Source organism: Nymphalis io, chromosome 21 (genome assembly GCF_905147045.1).
Source record: "Nymphalis io chromosome 21, ilAglIoxx1.1, whole genome shotgun sequence".
In the NCBI taxonomy this organism is placed as follows: Eukaryota; Metazoa; Arthropoda; class Insecta; order Lepidoptera; family Nymphalidae; genus Nymphalis; species Nymphalis io.
In genome coordinates, this window is record NC_065908.1 from 10,111,130 (window position 1) to 10,134,918 (window position 23,789).

The 23,789-nt window shown below is 32.3% G+C and overlaps 1 protein-coding gene and 3 non-coding genes across 5 annotated transcripts in view; 1 reads left to right on the plus strand and 3 right to left on the minus strand.

The window, feature by feature from the left end:
• LOC126776724 (neurobeachin) overlaps positions 1 to 23,789 on the minus strand; it is a 474,955-nt gene that overhangs the window by 247,556 nt on the left and 203,610 nt on the right. For both annotated transcript variants that reach the window (XM_050499418.1, XM_050499416.1), the window contains exons 2-3: positions 16,572 to 16,676; positions 5,553 to 5,679 (exon numbers count right to left, since the gene is read on the minus strand). In XM_050499418.1, coding sequence (XP_050355375.1) covers positions 5,553 to 5,679; positions 16,572 to 16,676 — 232 coding nt within the window. The remainder of the gene's footprint in view (positions 1 to 5,552; positions 5,680 to 16,571; positions 16,677 to 23,789) is intronic.
• Positions 218 to 290, minus strand: Trnaa-agc (transfer RNA alanine (anticodon AGC)). The gene has a single exon. It is a non-coding gene; the product is annotated as a tRNA-Ala (tRNA).
• Positions 571 to 643, minus strand: Trnaa-agc (transfer RNA alanine (anticodon AGC)). Its single transcript has one exon. It is a non-coding gene; the product is annotated as a tRNA-Ala (tRNA).
• On the plus strand, positions 2,315 to 2,387 carry Trnaa-agc (transfer RNA alanine (anticodon AGC)). Its single transcript has one exon. It is a non-coding gene; the product is annotated as a tRNA-Ala (tRNA).

Consider the following 23,789-nt stretch of genomic DNA (forward strand, 5'->3'; position numbering starts at 1 on the left):
TTTGTTCGATGAATATATTATGATAACCTCCCAACCTCCAATTAAGGGTGAAATTTTGAGTGTTCTGAACATTCTCGGAATTTAATTCGCTATGTGGTTTGCAGTTTCTCATTAAATTAATAATATATTATAACGCTCAACATTGTTGTTCTCTTCCGTTAAATTGTTAAAGCAAAATATCACTTATTTTAAATAACAATAACAAAAAGAATTCATTTGGAGGCGCCGGGTATCGATCCCGGTACCTCTCGCATGCTAAGCGAGCGCTCTACCATCTGAGCTACGCCCCCGTTGATTGTTTAAGCAAATACTTTATTCGCTTAGCAACTTAAAATATACATAGTATATTATATAATATATAAGACAGACTCGCAATTACACCGAACGGCCGAATGCCCCCGGCGAGGACGACAGTTAAATATTAAATCGGTCTGTACATTGCGCCTTTCACTTTGATCATACACATCAGAAGCTTTGAATAAGTAATATTCACATTTCATATTTGAGATAATTCAAAAATTATATCAAAAATTTCATTTAATTAAAAAATAATACAAGATGAAAAGGAATTGGAGGCGCCGGGTATCGATCCCGGTACCTCTCGCATGCTAAGCGAGCGCTCTACCATCTGAGCTACGCCCCCAGTTGTTAAAGAAATGTTAAAATACGTTTACATTGATTATTTATGTCTTAAGAATATCACGTTGGGTTTTATCAATATTAAATACCATAATAAGTATTTAAGAATTTATCACGTTTCGTAATCTAAGTAGGATAACATAAATCTTGCTAATAGATATAAAATAAACTAAATTACAGCACCAACAGCTCAGATAAGCTTTTTTCCAAATTGACATTATTGCTTCACGATTCGCTTTTATTCCTTATAATAATTAATTTATAATATTCACAACATTGGAATTTCTTAAAGTTTTAGGTCTTATAGCATACTAGCGGCACGTCCCGACTTCGCCCGGATTGAACAATTATCTATCTTAGATATTTTATAGAAATATTTTTGATACCTTAGATTACCTTCTCAATTTTTTTTAAAATAAAATACAGCATATGTTACTGTCTGATAATGACACTTTTGTAAGGGAAATATTTTTTTAAAATGTTTTCGTAGTTTTTGAGTTTATCCATAGCAAACAAACATGCAAGAAATAAAATATTATATTATAAGTATTTTATTTATAATATGAGTAAAGATAAAAATGTGTGTAATACTTATATTTGAATTCTTCATGTTGATAAAATTGCACTAACGTCGACAGATTCAAACCCACTACATAACTATTTATATTTTGTGGGTTAACATTTCCCGATGTATGGAGCTTTGTAATAGTGATTCCATTTTGGACGTCACTTGCAACATTCCAACACAGAGCTAACAGAATAACTTTGATATAACCCCCGAGATCGAACTCGCCTAATAATAAACGATCGAAATTCAGTCATACGAATATTGTATATTACTCTGACAAGTACTGTGAATCGTGATTTAGGTAACAGCCTGTGAATATCCCACTGCTGGGCTAAGGCCTCCTCTCCCTTTTCGAGGAGAAGGTTTGGAGCTTATTCCACCACGCTGCTCCATTGCGGGTTGGTAGAATACACATGTGGCATAATTTCAATGAAATTAGACGCATGCAGGTTTCCTCACTATGTTTTCCTTCACCGTCAAGCACGAGATGAATTATAAACACAAATTAATCACATGAAAATTCAGTGGTGCTTGCCCGGGCTTGAACCCACGATCATCGGTTAAGATTCACGCGTTCTAACTACTAGGCCAGCTCGATTTTTTTGATTTAGGTAATTTTCACAAATAATACTAAACACGGACAAACAATCAATTTCGAACGAGACTCTTCATACGGCAATTTACGATTTTTAGTTGGACTGTTGTATTCCAGTTGGAAGGACGTGTGAACTATTGTAACTAGGGACGTAACAGCTGTTCCTAAGGTTGGCGGCGCATTGGTTATGTAAGTAATGGCTAATATTTCTTACGGCGCCAACGTCTACGAAAGGTGGTCACCACTTACCAAGTACTTTACTACGCCTACCTATTTTATAAAAATAACATCTAAATAACTGTGTAACTCGAAGTATTTATTTTTTAAATGTTTGTTTTTCTTCCTACTTCCCTTCTTACATATTGTTCATTTTGCTGTAGGATCAATAGCGACAGCAGCTGAATTGGTCAGAATTGAACTTTCTACATTGATATCCCAAGGCGGTCTGATTAATTAATAACATATTCAGATTTATTTCAAATGATATCTTTTATTTTACACCTGACAAGACCGGGGGCGTAGCTCAGATGGTAGAGCGCTCGCTTAGCATGCGAGAGGTACCGGGATCGATACCCGGCGCCTCCAAATTTAAATTTTTATTTATTACTACACCAAACCACCAATTTTATAATTGCGTGATAAAAATAAAATTCTGATGTCCTTGTATTTATGAGAAACTTTTACAACCCTCTAAGATATACCACACTATAAAGTTGTTTAGTTGTTTGTTTGTTTCCTTTAATAAAAAAATAGAACAGCTGTTTCTCGCACAAAGGATCTTTCAGGTTATACTAAAAATGCGAGCATCTTTTCGTTTATAGGGTCCTGGTATTCTTGGGAACGTTATTCTTTTCAATGGATTCGCATTCTTATAAAAATATTTGTATATATTTTCATTTCAATGGAAGAGCGATTTTATAATACTTTTGTATAATATATGACTTCCGTATCACCAACACAGCTAAATCTTGAAATAGATAAAAATTTTGTGCGCAACCACCCTCTTCTTTTGAAACATATTGTCTTAAAACATATCTTAAAGTTCTATGTTATCCTGGTATTCGTGAGAAAAAATAACCCTTTTATTTACGAAGAATTAGCTTGACCTTCTTTTAATTTCCTGAGTGATACGATCAAATTTATAATGTACTATTTTTAAAAGGTAAGTAAGTATCTTTAACCAAAAACAAAAATAGTAATAACAAACAATAATAATCCTAAATGTACTTGGAACCTAAAACTAACTTTGAATAGACCGAAAGAATATTATTTTTTTAAGAGGTGTATAAAAAAAACTATTCATCAATTTAAAAACAATGTCGGGGGATTTCCGTATTTTAATCAACGAATGCAACATCCACTTATTATTCGTGTACTTACTTTCTTAAATAAACTTAAATCGGCAAAGAGAGCAACTATAGTAAAATCCGATAAATTTATACGTATTTTAAAGAAATGCAAAATAAGTCACATAAGAAATAAATAATATATTCCCAACATTTAGATTTTATTTTGACTTTTTTAGCATAAAATTACTTTCTTTAAAAATTAATAATATATATTATTTTAATCTTTACATATTACATAAACAGAGTAATTATTTAAAAAACTTAAACTTGTACTTTGCCGTGTATGGAAGCAAAGTGGTGGAATGGTGGGGGGAGAGTCTGCGTGTTCGTTGAATAGCTAGTTAACATGCAGCCGAATACCAGGAGATCAAAGACTTCGAGGTAGTTTCGTCCAAACTTTATCTCGGCGAACACAAAGCAAGTTTAGTAGGAGTGCTACACCAAAATAAATGGAGGAACTATTTATTATTTACCTCGCTTAGTCTTTTGAAAATATTAACAATTGTAAGCAATGTTTTTTATTTAATAATACTTTTAATTATTATCTAACTTGGCTTATATCCTAAATATTACAATTCATTATAAATTGAAATGAACGCAACGAAAAAGTAATATATACTGCGAGAAATATTTAACAGTAATTAATGTAATTAACAAATATTTTGATATTTGCCCTCAACCTTTACATTATGTATCATTAAAATAAGGATTTTTATAATAACATTTCAATCAAAAACTAACTTTGTTTCTCAGTTAAACTTCAACCATAAAAAGTTTACGATATTCCATTCATTATTATATAATATCATATCAGTGTTTTAACAACGTGTGGTTAATCTGAATAAATACAATGACCGCGCTTCAGACGTAGATATTAGCTCTTCTTCATACGAGTACTTAGATTAGTAGAGAATTTAGATTTTCTGGAATTTATAGGACGAGTAATAAAATTTATTACTGGTAGTCTACTAGTCGGTAATATTTATACCTAGTTATATTATAAAGCTGGAGAGTTCGTATTGTTAATGGCGGTAATCTCAGTAACTACCAGACCGATTTGAATAATTCTGTTGGCGTTCGAGTGGGAAGTCTATATAGCTTTTCGCTTTAATAAAGGAGTAGAGCAGAAGATATGTTTGTATATTCGTGTAATCGAAATTTAACGCAAACGAACACGCAGGGCACAGCTAGTTAGTATTAAAATACAAAATGTTTTTTAAAATGTATGTTATTGTTTCAAATAAAAATATTTGAAAGAGATGCTGAATATGTTGTGACCTAGTTTTCATGCAAAGGTGGAAATAAAAAGGCGGTGAAGTCACGGGCACCCATAGGAGTACAATAGATTCGCCGGGAGCGCGACGTGTGTTGAGTACGGGAATGTGGAAATGACATGATTTTCCTTTTCATTTACTTATAAGCAAATGTGACGTGACCCAACAATAAATAGGCATGCATACAAATACAAAACTACTATCGAACTAAATAAATATATTTCCGACATACAAAGAGGATAAATATTCTAAATATTTACTGTAAGTGTTTTTTTAATATTAATTTAAATATACACAAACACAATCTGGTATTATTTTAACTGTGTAAGTAATTCATAACACAACATCCCCTAAAATAATTCCCATTAGTACTAGGATCCAATATAATATCAGGAGGTTTTACCCAACAACTATGGAGAGAGAGTTTGTTATATTCGAGCCTGTGGCGTACGGCCAGCCTTTATAAAATATAATGACGTGTACCAATGTCAAACATTTATAGTAGGATACCATAACAGCAAAAAGGTATATTATAGTAGACAATAAACCCATAGCAACAGTTTTTAGAAATTATAAGACCAATTAAATTATTTTAATATGTCAAGTTGTTTAGAATTTCCGAGGGAGCTAACTAATGTAGGTAATATTAATTCGAGTAGGTTCGAATTAGTAATAATACCTATTTCTTAGGCTACAAAATTACATAATAAGGACAAATATTACGGAATATGATTCTCAAGGGGATAAAAGTTAACCCTGCTATGATTCCGTTAGAGAGTTGAATCGTCGAAACTTTTTTCGGTGACGTATTTGAGGTATGAGCCTTGATTATATTGCAAAGATTTCAAATGTAGCCGAAATTCAATTCACAAAAGGATTAACGTGTTTGTTTTTTTTTTGCCAATTTAAGGTAGTACTATTTTTAAATGAAATCACGTTTATTAAAAAACTCAATATATATGTAATCTGTCCCTTATAAGAGCTACTAGACCATCGAGGCAGATAAATATAATGATGTATATTATAATATATGAAATAAATTTTATATATTTGTTTACTTCGCTAATTGAGCGATTAACGCTTAATGTCGGATAATTCAAATATAAATAATTAGTAAAGTTACTCACCGGCAACGACGGTCTCCGCGCGTGGGAGTCGCTGCAGCACGTGGTGTATGAGGCCCACGTCGGTGCATGCTTGCAGATTGCGCACGCTTTTCCTCAATATCGCGATGAACACTGACCAGATCTCCGCCTAAAATTAACGCATAATAAATTAAAAATAATTAACAAAATTCGGATCCGAGATGACCCAGTCGTTAAAACACATGAATCTTAACAAAAGATAGTCGATTCAACCCCATACCACCAAAATTACATGTTAATTTATATTTATAATTTATCTCCTGCTCGTCGGCGAATGAAAACATGGGGAAACTTGCGTCGTATGAAAATTTGTCAAATGAAAGTCTTCCGCATGTGTTCATCCACCGACCCAAGCAAAGGAGCAGCGTGGGGGAATAAGCTCAAGAAAAGAAGACGAAACATTAGCCCAGTATTAGGACATTTACAGTTTGTAATAAAATTTAAAACAAAAATACAAATAAATATATATAGGCTTTTTTATGGTACGGGTAGGCGGACGGGCAAATGGGCCACCTGATGATAAGTGGTCACCACCGCCCATAGACATTGGCGATGTAAGAAATATTAACCATTACATAGCCTTCCTTACATTTCTCATGCGCCACCAAACTTGGGAACGAAGATGTTATGTACCTTGTGCATGTAGTTACACTGGCTCACTCACACTTCAAACCGGAACGCAACAATACTAAGTATTGCATGTTAGCGATGGAATATCTGATAAGTAGGTGGTACCTACCCTCGGGCTACCTGAACTACGGGAACCCTACGGGCTTTCACGAACTCTACTATATAGACAGTATTAATAGTAGTTTAATTACGAGTAATCATAAATATCGCTATGGCGTTAATAGCTTTTACCATCAGCCTAGGGATTTTTGGATGAACTTAAAAAACGAGAAGATCCGGTGCCATGAGGAGCAGCTGACACGGATCCAGCTGAAAAGTTACACTGCAAATCCGTTGAAACAATGCGGGCGTATTAAAACATAATCCACTCGCCGCGTCCGTTTATCCATACCGCCGAGCAGCAAGGCAGAATTTTCAATTTCAAAGCTTTTCGTTTAATAGAGCCTGCTGTATAGTGGAGGCCCGCAAAATATTTTTAATAAAATTCTTTTCTCTTTGAGATGTTGCGTTGGTAATTTTAAAATTTAAATAACGATGTGCCCCTACCCTAATTTTCTCTAATGTTGCATACATTTCAATTTCAATAAAATAATGAGTTTTTTACTTTACGTTTTTTTAGTAGCAATCAGTTGAGGTATACTGCAGTCTACTGTACTGTTTTTAGGTAGTCTGCGAAATGTGTATTATGAGGTTTTTATTTCACTTCTAATAGGAATTAAAAGCCAAGAAATATTCAAAAACTTACTATGCAAACCTTATTGTGATAAATAAGTACATAAATTACTTGTAAAGGACGTATGTCCAAAATGCTAATTAAATTCCACAAGATATAAATATAGACTTGTATAAGTCAGGACTTAAGATACTTAACTTCTGAGGTGCAAATAAATATAGTTACTTAGATTAATTAGTTTATTTACGCGCTTATAATTCTAACTTTTACGTCCAACGATGATTGATTCGCCATTAATGGTCAGTTCCATTCGGTTTTTCGCTTACATTATAGAAAAGTTCCGTTCCACAACTCGAAACGGAATCGCTGATTTAAACGGTCAGCACAATGGAGAAGCAGGGCTCAGAGAGCAGTGTACAAGTATAGTACAAAGCGAGCTCCCTAACGAGGCCGGTTGTAATTACATTACATTCTCGAGCCGTTAGCGGAACAATCTCGGCAAGATTACGCGAGCCTGGCTGGAATGCGCGCTATTCACTTACCGCCTAGGAATGTCGAATGGGAATTTTTATTTCAATCACTTCGAAGCTCCCGTTGTTTTACTTCCACGTTAATTGCGTGTCGTAATGGACTTTCAGAACTTGTAAACATTTGCGGAACAGTTTCGAGAAATATTCGCATAATTGTAAAAGTTAACTTTGAAAAGTTTTTAAAAGAAAAAAAATCGATTTATACTTTTCAATCATTTAATCTGAAGAAAAAAATGTGCAACAGACTAAAGCTTTAAAATAAAATAATATCTTATACCCTGCAGTTATAAATTAATTATTTTACAATATTATATTGATAAAGATAAGAATTCTAAGCACACAATTAAAAAAGGATAAATAAAACAGTGTCAGACAATTGGGTACTAAAGAATTCGTCGTCTTATCGAAACATGTTGAACATTTCTCTATAAACATTTACGTCTCATTTATTATTAAAAACAATCAACAAATTCAAGCCACCATTTTTAAATAAGCTGAGAACCCTTAAATGTGCTTCCGTATGGATTCTCTAAAAGTCTAAAACCAACAACGTTTGAATATAAATGAATTTTTTCAACACAATTCTTAAAAATGTAACCTTCTTTTAGCTTCATGCCTTAAATAAATAATTTATACTCATTTATATCGTCAGAATTTTCTTGGTAATCGTTTTATGTATCATTAAGTTTATACATACCTTTCAATTATTCTAGTGTAAAATGCACACAAATCCATCTAACTAAGATACTCAGCACATATCATACGTCATCGTTTTATCTTAATTTTTTCTGTTATAATGTTTTGGTCCTTTAGTGACAGTTCAGTATCTTTCTTTCCTGTTTTGTCAACCGATATTCTTTCTTTTTTTTCATGCTATTTTTTTAACATTAGTGTTGTAAAAAAAATGAAATATGAGTAGAAAAAAAATGTTCGAAACTTATCCACATATTTTCCTCAAATTTTCAATGATGATTATGTTCGAATTACAAACGAGATGATTTACTATAATCATAATCATATTGGTTTTTAAACATTGTTACATTTAATATGCGCATATATTATTTTTCTCCCTTTTATATACTTAGATGCTGCTGTATCCTGAAGTAACATCGAATTAAAGAAATAAAACATAAATTATGTATATATGTAACATACGTAATATTTATTAAAAGAATTGTTAAGAAAACTTAAATTAACAATAAACAAAGTATATTGAAATTGTTCCGACTTCGCCGAATGGATCAATTCTGTACGCTTACGTATTTAAAAGGGACAGCCTACCAGGACCGCATAAGCGTGGAGACATGGAAGTTTTCTCATTAAGCCGTTCGTGATCGTGGCGGGCAATAAATGCCTGTAGCGTCCGAACCGTCTTGATTACTACGCCCATTAGGTTTGTTTGAGTGGACACGATTTAACTTCTGAAGTCTGGTGCATGCGAGCCGACATTTAGCTACAGTCTAAAATAAATAATAGAAAATTTCGAGCGTCGTTTATGCTAATTATTATTTGTAAAAACAAAAATAACAAAAGCCAAATTTGTAATTACTACCGTTGCGTTGTTTAGATTAGGAAATTTGCCGATTTATTAATATAGGCTAAACCGTGATGGCGCAGTGGTTAGAAGACGAAAATCTAAACCGATGATTCCTAATCAAAACCGGGCAAGCACCACTGAATTTAATTTGTTTGATTTGTTTATAATTCTACATCTCGTTCGCAGCGGTGAAGGAAAACGTCGTGTGGAAACCTGTACGTGGCGGACGACTAGCTACCACGTGTATCCACCATGCTCCGCATTGGAGCAGCGAGGTAGAGTAAGCTCGAAATAATCTTCTCAATAAGGAGAGGAGGACATTTACAGGCTTTTTGCTTTTACGCAATGTACTTAAAGATCCTTTTTTTATCATTAACAGGCAAGCGTTTGACCTGATGTTAAATAGAGACACGATCTAGGATGTAACACGCTTGCCTACAAGAAACCTGCTCACTCTGGATTTGAAGACACTAACGTTGTACCTATCGGGAAATACAGACTCAGGCAAAGTATTCCACAGGTTTGCAGTGCGAATGATAAATTCGATTTCGAAGATGTGTGTTACTTATTTTATTTATTATACTTAAAGATGTGTAAACTTTATATATGTTTTTATAGATTTACCAATATACTACGAGTAAGTCGATAAATAAAATACAAGCAGATAAATCTACTGAGACGTTTATGATATTTTATTATATATAAGTTGCAATTACTTTAATTATATACGATATGATGAAATAATCTGCATAAATAATAACCATACCATACGTGTAAGTTTTTTAGACTAAGCTCCTTAATATTTTCATTAACGCGATGGTAACGAGACAAGTCGAAAGATTCAGTAACTCTCATAAGGCAGCATCCTTACTCGTGTTGTGTAAAACCTTCATTTTATAGCCACTAAAAGTTTTTCAGTTAAATTTCACAGCGAAATTAACTTGAAGATATATTCAGGTAAACAAATGTGCCGTCGTAGTGCTAACATATAATGAACCGTGACGCCGAACTTTTTACTTAGCATCGTAAACTTTATACTCTAGATTTTAACAAAGACGGCTTACATATTCTTGCTCATTACGGCGGAAATTCGGCTCGACGAATTTTGTTGCTGCTTTATTATGTTACCCTGGTGTAAGAGAGTACAGTTAATAAATAGATAAAAACAAAAAGACGAAGAAAGGATGATGGGCCTGACTTAGGAAGTGTGCTCACAACTACAGTAAGCATAAAAAAGTTCCGCAAGCGTTGTCATCTGAGTTTTTACGACATGTGTTGTTTTAAATTTGATGAAAAATTACCAAAATAAATATAAATATTTACTCATGTCATAACACTGTCTGGGACAGTAAACGCCTATAAATGTTATAACAATTACTTAGCTATTATATCTAGTATAACTACTGTCCCTCAAAGTGTTAAGATGAGACTGTAATGATCAATTCTAGGCGAAGTTTGAGGGTTTAGATACAATCGAACTTTAGCAAGTTCTCATCTACATCTGCGTTAACTAAAACATCGAAAGCAAACCTACACTTTTCAGATGTAATTCTAACCCGAACGTGTTTATTATTCCTTATTGTAAAACAATGAAAGCAGAATTAAATTTATTTACTGATCAACAATTAATAATGCCTCTGCCTCTATTTGTCATGGGAACTATTTGTATTACATTAATATTCCGGTGTAAATAATAATTTACACAATTGACTACATATTATTGACTATCGCAATTAATATTGGCATTAAATTTTAAAATCACATATATTAGATAAAATTAAATACACGTATTAGTAAACATTAAAATAAAATAAAAATTGTTATATTTATTGTTGGCCGCATTTTAACATATGAAGGCATTACGGACTACAAAAATAAACCATTTTTTTATAATAGTATAAATTTAAAGTATCCTTATTTCAAGCTTGTTTTTTTTTATAGAATAGGAAGGCGGACGAGCATATGGGCCACCTGATGGTAAGTGGTCACCAAACGCCCTTAGACATTGGCCTTGTTTGAAATGTCAACCATCGCTTACATAGCTAATGCGCCACCAACCTTGGTAACTAAGATTTTATGTCCCTTGTGCCTGTAATTACACTGGCTCACTCACCCTTCAAACCGGAACACAACAATACCAAGTACTGCTGTTTTGCGGTAGAATATCTGACGAGTGGGTGGTACCTACCCAGGCGAGCTTGCACAAAGCCCTACCACCAGTATTATAAACTATTAGTTATATTACATGTGCTATGTGCTGGAGTTGATTATAAATCATATACAACATATATAACAAAGAAAGAGAGAGAGAGAAATACACTACAGAGAAACACTTTCGAGTACCTCCGCCGTCTAACCTCTATAGTTGGCAATCGAAAATTGAAATTGTGTGGAATATTATTTCAAAGAATATATGGTGAGGTGAGTAACAATCAAAATGGAAAGTTATTACGTTTTCTTGTTATTGTCAATTGTTAAGGGATTATAGGTATTCGTGTATCGTATAACGGAAAATATTTAGTTATCCAAGATGAATTCAGCTATGTCCAGATTATTTATAAATTTATTAAAATTCGGCTGCTATATTTAAATAATAGATTAACGTGTAAATAGAAACAAATTGAAGTTACCTTTATTCTAGCATATATTTTTTACTTTATATATAGTACATATCAAGTATTGTTATTATAAATTATATTTAAAGCAGTAAGTTGTTAAGAAGTTATTTCAAATTATTTAAGATGGTATTTAATCACCGCAATATCGAGATAAATCCATAACAAGGTAACCGATAGCGTTGATCTCAAGGTGATGGGCCGTTCAGGCTATTAAACTCAAGCTAGAGGTGACCCGATATATTTCGCCCTTGCTGCCCTAATTTTGACTTTCGATATTCTAAATTATGACGGTAATGATATTCTATGGATGTTGTGCGTTTGTACGAAGTAGAAAATTATTTTAAATGTCAAATCATATCTAATATACTTTTCACGTGTTTTAATTATTATTATTTTATTTATATTACTTATCAAACAAACATCTTTTAAATATGTTAAAATAAATTATACATCTGTAAGATATGATTATATATCTGTTCAAATTTGTGCAACTATGTAGAAAAGGTTAAAAAATCAAAATAATACATATAAAACCCGAATACATACATTCCATAACTACTAATTCGTATTTGGATAATTCAAAGTTGCTTTAACAAAGCAGAAGTCAATCGTCTAAGGCAAAGTATATGTAATCGTATACATTTTACATAAACTAGTATATAGAACTGAAAGACCTTGTGATAAAACTTGCTTTGTTGAGATGTTCGTACCCTTGCGCATATTCACAGTCAAATATCGAAATGCTCAAAGTAATTGAAGCGGCCGAAACAAACTATTTACTATCAGGGGTATAGAAGAAATTTTAAGTATAAAATATCTTTTCTATATTTATCTAGGAATTTATAACTATTTTGTAAATATCATAATAGAGTGAAAAGACTTATTTTATAATATTATTCATCATATTTAATGCGTGAACCATAAAAACACTGCAATGTATTTAAATACTTGTTCATATTGAACCATTAAACGTGGCCCATGCAGGTTTTCTAGTGTGACCCACGGTTAATTTGTTTTTTAACAATAAACATATTTTTGTTTCTTAACAAAAAGCAACATTGTTTGTTACGTTTGCCCTTAAACACTAGCATTTTTTTCTTCTCGCATCCATCACGGAGCGTGATAAGGTGACGCAGCGCATTCTTGTCACGTCAGCGTCGTCTATCACGCTACTTCCCCATATTAAAGAAAACCCTTACATTGCTAATATTTGACATTTTGCAAGCAGCCTTTGTTCAAAATGTGAAGAAAAATGATGAAAAAATATATAAACGTAGTTAGACGTACTTCCACTGCGAAGTAATTATACGCTTAAAATATTTCTTTAAAGAGCTGTTTGGAATTGTAAATAGGGTAGATTGGCCAATTTCCTTGAATTTAATTTATTTTTGAAAAGTTTTATTGCATAGTTACGTAAATCAGTAAAATGAGAAAAAAATTCTTAAGAAATAGAAAGTAAAAAATTCCTCAGTTTCTTCATTAATCAAATTTAAAATTTTGTACATTATATTTATTTTATTTGACTTATATTTTTTTACTTTTAATTAATTCTATTGCGGACGATATCGTACATTCTCTTTATTTTAGTAACGTTTATGTTTCTACCACAAAGTTGCGGAACAAAAAAAACTCACATTTTTTTCATTTAATCAGTCTAACCCTTCAACAACTTGCCCTGTGATACCAGGAATCCATAAAATAAAGAGGTTCAAAAGGGTCCGGAACCAGTACGGCGATTTAAAAAAAACCATAAAAAAGCAGAGAATAAATCAATTGATTTATAGACAGATAACATCAAAATTATGTAAAAATTCTTCGGGCGTGTTTTTTATATCCTTTATCAATTATTCCTATGGAGACAATAGAAAACCATACAAGCGAAAAATGTAAAGGGTTAAAACTTGTTCCACTTTGATACTAGGGCGTCATAGGTCCCCAGGCAGTAAAATATACTCGGTGGACTTAAAAAGAAAACAAAAATTGACGGCGCGCGCCTCCAGTAAAAAAAGTCACGATGCATTCATCTCCCTGTCTTCTTCGTACATTCATATGCGCGAAGAGGATAAAAGTAAGGGGCGGAGCATTTGTAAAGGATAATAAATAATGATGCAAGTTGATAACAAAAAATATGCTTAGAATATTATTTTATGCAAATTTACTACGTAAGAATATGTTTTTCAAAATTCATTAAATTAAAGCTTTAAGATTGAGATAATACTTAATAACATTCTTGTTTTATAAGGCTATTAAAAATACGTTCTAATTGTGTCATAATTAATGAATTATTTTGTTTTATAAGTTTTTATGTATTTTTCCAATATTTGATGACCATATAACAAAAGGGCGTTGTTACAAAACAGGCGAGAATTTCTGAGTCACAACAATGGGATTTCTACCCCTATGGTGTAAATGTACCAGGCTTACATAAAAATAAAAGAGTTTTGTTATTCCATGGGGTTAGAACTATTAGTATGAATAACCGTCGGATAGGGGACTGTTACGGCAGGGGTAAGTTAAACCGGAAGTACGGTCTAGCAAGTTGTTTTATTTTTCGAACAATTACTTGTCATCGTATTTGGGTTAAAGATGATCCTTGTTAAGCAAAGGTAGCATTATTGTTATTCATATAATAACAATATAAAATAATTATTACTACTTTTCTATACAGACATTAAAACAGTTACTTATATAAATCAACAGGGCCGCTGTTGATTTTTATACCTGCTAATTTCAGCTCGCGGCTTGGCCCGCGTTTGAGAGGAAGAGGTGTTAGATAGTTTATGTTTGCAAATTTTTACCAATGCAGATGACACTGTCATCGTATTCGTGGCAGACACTTGGTCTTCTTTGAAGAAAACAGCGGAATTAGGACTTAAAAAAGTTGCAAAGTAGCTAAATGAAAACTTATTGACTTTGAATATCTCCAAAACAAATTACGTTTGCTTTACGAAAGTTAGCAGCGCTCAACCAAAATCCGATTTTATCATAAAAATTCATAAATGCCCTGACGACCTCGAGTCTGATTGTGACTGTCCTCAAATAAATAAAGTTGCTTGTGTAAAATACCTTGGTGTTATGGTTGACCAAACATTATCTTGGTATTCGCAACTGGAACTGATGATAACTACTAACTCTACGGTATGTATGTACAAAGCCCTTACTAAATAAAGTGTACATAGCTTTAGTACAATCGACCTTGGGCTACTGCATTCCTGTTTGGGGTGGAGCAGCTAAGACTAGATTCCTTGAACTGGAAAGAGCTCAAAGATGTTTGATGAGGGTGATGTACAGCAAACCATATAGATTCCCTACCACTGCACTGTACGAGATAAGTGGTCTACTCACGGTGAGAAAACTTTATATAATAGCAACAGTATTAAGGCTCCATAAAAGCTTGAAATATTTACCTCTATTAACAAATAAACGCAGGAAGTACACAGTGCCATATAATGAATCTATCAAAAGTAAATTTGCCTCAAGACAATACTCAAGACAATCTATTTATTTGTTTAATAAAATAAACCAGGAAGTGGACATATATTCCAGTACATACTATGATAGCAAAAAAGCCTTAACAGACTGGCTGTTAAAACGTAACTATAAAGAAATAGAATCCCTGCTTGAATACATCACCTAACAAATTGTTGCGAATAAACAAGGCAAACACAAACACACGCATTCATACTGTCCCTTATACACACCCAACACACACACACACACACACACGCCGACAAACACAACACGCTCACAACATGCATAAGCCAACACACTCACAAAAACACATGCTTAAGCCTTACGCCTCAGATACTCTCACATCATCACGCCACACATACCCTCAAACATATTAATACTGTTATAATAATACACATTTTAGATAAAATTTGTTATTGTATTACCGTGATTGTCAATATTTAAGTTTTAGTATGAGAAAATTATTATGTAAAGTATAGTATATTTTGTAACTGCTGTCTCGTAGTACTTACCGCTGATTGCATAAGGGAAGAGCGGGGCCTCCTACTACAGGTATTGATATACTTAAAAGGGGGTACCCAACGATGTATAAACAAGTGTACTACTTTGAATGAAATAAATTATTTTTATTTATTTTATTTTTTTTATGTCATTTTCTGTATCCTTGATAACGTGTATGCAATCGTGATGCTTGCATACAAATGCTTGAATAGTTAATAAGTGGAAGCATTACAAACATATAAGCAAACAAACTCACTTTCACTTTTAAAATGTTAGTAGTAAGGATTAGTTCGGATTATTTCATACAAATAAGAAAAGTTAGACAAAGCCACGCTGTAATTAATTTGAAAAAGGAAGCGGGTTGTATTTCAATGCAACACGAAGTAGTGTGCGAAAGACGTAAAAAAATATTCATATTAGTTTTAAAATGTTAATCTGTGTGTTAAGCTTTTGATAAAAAAGTTCACTACCTAAAAAAAGGATACGTTACATTTCACAAATAATACATAAAAATACGTAAAATAAGCTCATAATGATCATTAGAACATAAAATCTCACAGTATGTCGTCGGTGCGAACACAAAACATGTCCTAAAATGTGAGTGACGTTTTCATGATGGTATTATGTGTAATTTTAGTATTACTGTTCGTAACGGTTAAGTGTTTTTATTCATAATTTCAATGAAGGAATTTTACTTAGTGGTAGGGCTTTGTGCAAACCCGTCTAGGTAGGTACGGGTGGTACCTCATCAGACATTCCAACACTTAGTATTATTCTGTTCCGGGATGTGAAGCGCTGGTTTGTGTTTTGCGTACTTTTTATATGCATGTTTGTTGTTGCTGAAATATACACAGGTACTCGTTTGTGTACTTTTAATCGCGTGTAATCGACGCGCGCACACACACCTATCAAATTTTTATATAATAGTTTTAAAACGTGTCGTATCACAAACGAAGCGACATGACAGGTCAATTGGAATATTCCTAATTTAAAAATGATCTGTGACCTATTGTTACTGAAATTAATATAAAAGTTTATTACCTGCAGGCTTGGCGGGCAGTGATCCAGAAGTTCCAGCATGTGCTGTATGTTTTGCGCGTCTTGAATTACGAAGTTCAATTCCATGTCGAACTCGCCACCGACCAACTGTAACAACAAAACAAATAATCTTAATATTCACATAATATAATTAATTTCTAGATACTAGGAACGCATACAAGTTGAAATACACAACGTAAATAAATAAATAATTTAAGCTTTTGAATTGTAGCTAAGTTCACGGTACAATAATATCGTCGTCGAATAACATGATTTCAAAAATTCTATTTCTTTTTTATTTATCATTTCTTTATTCTTTTAGATTATTAGTAACGTTATTTCATTGACATTAAAAATATTTTCATTACGAAGTATATAAAAAATTATTTTCTCCAAGGTCGAGGTTTCACAACTGCAAACGGAACTAAGATATGATTGACATTTGTTCGCTTGGACTTTTTCGACAGCGGCTTCAGCCTGTAACATTGTTTCCATGTGATACTGGATGCAATGTATCAAATACTTGTTTTAAATAAGTATTAATATTTTAAATAAATTAGTAATTCGTATATACAACCTCGATGATAATATCAGTACCATGTTTAAATGTTACATTATAGAGCTCAGTCACAGTTAAGATTTTGATAAGTGCGAATTAAGATAAATCGAAAAATATTGTCCTACATATTTTTATATATTACTTTGAATATTTAAATATGTTATTGGGATAAATTGGCTTTACACAATTTATAGTACCTTACATTTTCGGTTGGCAAGAATCGTAAGACAACGACGTATCATCGTGTCGTTAATATTTATATTTAGGTATTTCATTTCAAAATATATAAAATATTCAGTACAAAATTAAATTTAAATGAAAAACAATATCCCATATAAAATAATAAAAGTAATAGTCCGTGAATTCCTACAGCTGGGCAAAGGCGTTTATCTTAAGGAAAGGGCTTGAAGAACTTTCACCACGGCGCTCTAATGCAAGCTGGTGGTCACACACGTGTCACAAAGTTTATAAAGACACAGAAATATAAGCACAAAAACAGTGTTAGTGTTCCGCTAGTGACCATCTGAATAAAAACGAACGAGTACACCCAGAGGCTGCCTGCAACAGACGTGCGTTCAAAAATATAAGCCTACGAAAAATAAAATAAAACAAACCTTTTTTTTTTTAATAAAACATTCGCGTGATTTTTTAAATAAACTCGTTTTTTTTTTCATTTTGCATAAAACTAGGAATAAAAATTGTTTGTTTAAAAACAAGTTTTAGTAAATGTAGTGTAACCATATACCTCAGAAGAAATCAAATGAGTCCGAACTCAAAGAGTTTACTAGTAACAGTAGTAGCGGTAGCAGTAGCAGTAGCAGTAGCAGTAGTAGTAGTTTACTTGGTGGTAGAGCTTTGGGACCACCCACTGATTACATATTCTACCGCGAAACAGCAACACTTAGTATTGTTGTGTTTAGGTTTGATGAGAATGTTTGAAAAGGCCAGTGTAACTACAGACACAAAGGACTTTACATTAGTTCCCAAAGTTGTTGGTGCGTTAACGACGTAAGGAACGATTCATATTTCTTTTAGCACTGATGTCTATGTGACCATTTACCATAAGGTGCCCGGTTTGCCGGCGTAAAAAAAATCGCTTCTATAATTATAAAATTATGTAGCCCGCAGCGATGGTGAGTGGACTGTCTTTACATACTCCCGATTGTAATTTCTGGCCTCTTTGCACAGTACACATCTATAATTCCTATATTCACTAGTAAATAACTATACAAATATAAATATAGAGTTGACTCACATATTTTAAGATATTTGATGCTAACGAGCGATCCTAGCAAAGCATTCAACTTATAGGACCCTATTTACTGAATAATAGGCAGGTACTTGTTAAAGATTCATGTCGTCCTGATGCTCGGAGTAGCCGTATGAAGGAATTCTAATCCTCATACTAAAGGGGAAAAATCCGATTCAAATCTCTTCTTATATCCAGATATGTTTTGTAAATAAATACGTATTATTTATATCCTATCCATTATTAATATTGTAATAACATTATATTTTATTTCGGGAGTCAATAGTAATATATAATTACGATTGGTCTTTATAATGAAACAACTGAATTAAAATTAGTGTAAAATGATATTTCTGCAACTCTATAATATACATTTATATTGTGTGGATAAGCACACGGTACTGGGTTCCAATCCTAGGTCGGGACAATAAAGTTATAAAAATAAGAAGAATAAGAAACGCTTTATTCAGAACAAAACGTGTATTCTAAAGATAAAATATTAACTAAATTATCGATATTAAAACAAATAAACAAAAAACAAACAAGCATTTAAATATTACTTAACATATACAAGTAAATAAAAAAGAATTAAAAACAAATTATTCGTAAAAAAAACCCTGATCCACAAAAATAAAAAAATACTTTGTACATATGTATGATCCGTCCCATAAAGGCATACTGTTTGGTATCAGTTTTTACGATGGGCATTATTGATCTTTGTTTAAAAAGTAGCCTGGAGTAAGGAAATTGGTTCGCAACGTCAGACCTTCATGCCTGAAAGCAGATAGTCGGATCACATTAATTGATTTATCTGTCACACGCATGCACTATAACACATGCGTAAGCCAAAGACTTTGGTCAGAAAATATGATAAGATATTTTGCGTGTTATATTTGCAATACGCTAAGGTGTGTACTATGAACCTACGTTGTATGTATGTGATCCTATGTTAGTCGAAATCAGTATTTTTTTTACTGTAAATAATGTAATTAATTATTATTTTTTCTAAAAATAACAGACAAAAAAGTTTATAGTTCCTTTACCTGTCTGTACTATTTCTATTAATTTAACATAATATTTTCTGACCGATTGAAATATTGGCTACATCTTGAAAAGCTGGAACACAATGGGGAGTTGTCCCCGTCGTGTTCGGCGGACATTCAATTTGCGCGATCGGTCAATCTCTATATAGCCTCTGCGCGCCTGGTGCCCTTTGTATTCGTCAACAATGGCGTCAGTCAGCAAAGACATTGAAAATATATAAGTATCGTTTGTTTACACAAGGCTTATCCAATTGATATTTACAACTAAATTAATTTCGGTAAGTATTACACAATGGCTAGACGTTTGTATGATTTTTGGTAACTTTAATCAAATCGGTTATTTTTCGGTTATTAGATATATATAAGCAATGTAAATTTTCAATGAATTAACATTTTGCTTTTAGTCTTTTATCTGCTTTAAGTGGCAATAAAATAAAATAATTTCTACAATAGATAAATATCCTCCTTTTTTAACTACAGATCTTTTAACAAATAGAAGTACCTTATATTTATATTTTACAAATTATGTCACAGTGATTCATCCCGAACGTCAACGAAAACATCGTGAGGAAACCTACATGAGTCAGCTCAAAATCTGCCACACGCATATCCAACCAACCCGCTTTGAACTAGTGTAGTCCTACAACGCTCAAATCCTTCGCAGTGGAACATTTACATGCTTGTTACTTTACTTTTTACTTCATTATTTTCATTCATCATTTTTCAGATAATTCACCTTAGACATTTTTGGTTTAAATGACTTGCGGATTTAACTTTAATTTAAAAGTGTATACAAAAGTAATGAAACATAGTTACTAAATATACAACATTGAATCTACAAAATAAAATAATATATATGAATGAAATATTATTTTACAGTAGTTTTCGCATTTATTTTCTTATTATAATTTGCTTTAATTATAAACAATAACTCAACCGTGAAATGCTGACAAGCGGCTTTCGGTGATATATACTTTAATGCGTATTTCGTTGAAATGTTATAATTATTATTGGTCAATGTCGCGTTATATCACTTTGACATTTCACGACCGTTTTCTGCGGTGAGTTTCAAGTTCGTTCTTACATAATGAATGCCCTACTAAATATATAAATATAACATACGGCTAGTATGTAGTACGTATTTATTTATTACGTCTCATTTCAAATAGCAGCACTTTCATAGTTAATTTTTAAATTTTAGTTAGGTAATTTGTATTGCAAATAAAACTTAGTTAACGACACCAAATAAATTTACAGAAATTCTTCTCATACTAGAACTATCAATTCCACCAGGATCACATAGCAAATAGAGATTTTACTAAAAGATGGTGTATCTCTAACTGGGGTTAAATTAGTCGGTCTACAGTTGCACACAGTGGGCGGAGTCACCAAGCAGGATCACATTAATAACAGTTAAATCAATATGAGGATCCTTATTCAGCCATGGCTATGTTTAAAGATATTTTTGCAAAAACAGGACAAATTAGCAAGAAAAAGCATTGCGAGTATGCAGTCAAAACATCTCGTAATAACATGGAACTTCAATTCATCCAAATTTAAAAGTTCTCAGGGAAAACTTTACGTCCGGCTGTAATAAAACGGCCCTGTGAATTTTTATCTTTTTTCATTTACGACTAGACTATACTACGCTTCGTGTTACATGAATTGAAAAGTTGCTTACGGATTGTAATAGTAAAAGTAACATACTAATATAGTTTGGGCTTACTTCTTATATAACTATTTACTGCTTATATACTTTTAGTTAAAACAAAAGTCAAGAATGAACAATTTATTATATTAAATTTTTCTATCACTTGTTTTCTATTTAAATCTATTTCATTATCCCTTACTTGTTATTTTAACTACATACGTGACGTGAAAATACGTCAAATGTTCTTTAGAGTATAAATTTGAATTAGAATTAATTGAATTAGGAGACCTAAACGGGTAATTATAATATATAGACCATTTTACATATATACAAAATGTTCTTATATTTTATTTAAAAACTTTTGTCAGATTCACTTGCATTTTTTAAATTAATGACTTTTTGTATGCGCTTGTTAAATTAATAAAAGAAACTAGTTATCGTCTCGGCATATTTGAAATCCAACACAGTCTGTGAATATTATTATTTTGTAAGTTTTCACAAACATACATACATAAACGTCGCAACACGATCTTTATGTAATCATAATAAACCCAATTTACATAACTTACTTTAACGTATTGTGTTACTGACTTTCGTACATAATGACTTATTAGCAAAATAAATAAAATAACATCGACTGGACGCGCGACCGATGTCATTTATGCCAACGTGATTATACCCGGTAGTTGAGGCGTGCGCCGGTAATTCGATTGCGTTACCCGTAGAATATTATTGCCGCCGGCAATTTATCCGGTTCGATCTGGATATAACCCTCGATAATAAGGTCGCCTGGCATATGCCACTTCCTTTTCAAATATTATTTATTAGTGAAATGTTTAACTAGATGTGTATTGTATATTCAAATTAAGTCTCTTTTGCTAATCAGAAATTAAATATATTTGAACTAGTATTAGACAGCCGCGGCGAAATGAATAATATAGCTGAAGATCTTATATCATCCACGAACACTTCGATTATAAAAGCATAATTTAAGATAAATTCCATTCCGACTTTAAATGTAAAATATTTTAGGTAGGTGATTTTTATTTTTAATTAGATGTATTTTCTGCTCGGAAAAGGCTAAAATTATTAATAATGAATCGTTTCATAAATAATTAATTATAACATTTTAATTACCAGGCGGCAGACGCCATTTTTCACCAAGTAGAAATACCAGGCTTGCATGAGAGTCGTAGATGTAAGCAGTTCCGCATTAACATTCGCAGTGTAATTATGGGGAGAGGCTTGCCCACGGGGGAAATGTCCCAGTATCGTATTAAAATGCGACGACATCACGTACTCCGAGCATAACGCTGTTCATAACGCCCGTTGCCTTATTTTCTATGCAACGCAAGTAATAACTGAAGATCTGAACTGGTTAAAAATATTTATTATGTTAAATATAATTATTATTAAAGTTAAAATAATTTATGCATATATATTAATAAAATTATATAATTAATAAAAATATTTTGTTCGTGAATTCTAAACAACTAGATACAAAATTGGATTAAAGTATTAAGGTTATTATGTATAAGGACTGCCTAATACATAGCGAAAATTTGTTTCATAAATCAGTAAAAAGATTCAATAGTTCGACACGTCTCCTATTATCAAGAAAAGACCTTGAAACATATCCAATAACTTAGGGGTAGATTCGCTAAATTCGGAATATATCTAAAATCGCCGTCGACGTCGCCATTTAACCGAAAAAGGCGTTGTCACACGCACATTAGTTTTGGGCGGCGAGATAAAGTGATCGTAAAATCGAGACCAGACACGCGCCACGCAACAAATGCTGTAGTGACAAATTTATATACATGGCACCATTTTTAAAGAGAATACTTATTTTGAAAATTGACAATTTTCTTATATTACCCATATTTTTTTTTTGTTCCCATATTTCAAATAAAAAATATATATTGCACCTTTTAATTTGTTTCTTGCGAATTACATAATATGCTTTTATATTTAATTTTTATTATAGTGAAAAGAATAGTTTATTATTAACAAACAAAAAAATATATTTTATATAAATTCACGTCCTTGTATGTTTTTTTTTGTAAATAAATCACAACATTTTCTGTATATATTATTAACAAGGGTGAACTAAGGGTGTCTATTGTGTTCGACCCTTTTTGTATCCCTTGGTTAAATAATACGTCTCTTAACCTTTTTAATTCCTGCTCAGTCATGAAACCCTGGTACAGCGATTAGAAACTTCTTTGTTCTTTTTATTTCTCTTAATCTATTTCTAAGCTTCATTCAATTTTTGTTATTTGTTTGTTGAAAAATGAAATAAGACGATGAAATAAATTTTACATATGATTTATAAAAAAATAATTAAATCAAACAAAATTGTCTAAACCATTCCATTCTATCTACAAATAAGTCATTTTTTCCGCGATACAGTAAAAAAATCAACAACCGCAGATTCCAAAGAGTTAAAAGAGGTAAGGTAAAACTTTATACTAAGGAAACAGGACAAAACAGGAGATCGTTATTACAGCCTCCACTCGATTTTAAATAGCTTTGTTGTGAAGGGGATCGAGTTCCCGCGGGAGTTTACATATTCACACAGTCATTAGGCGAACAGAAAATTGAAGGAGGCATAGTAGAGTAGGTTTGGTAGATAGTTAAAAGGTTATTTTCTTAGTATGTTTGCATTCGTCAATAATTATTACTAGTGGTGATGTTTCTTAAAGCGACAAATGACCTA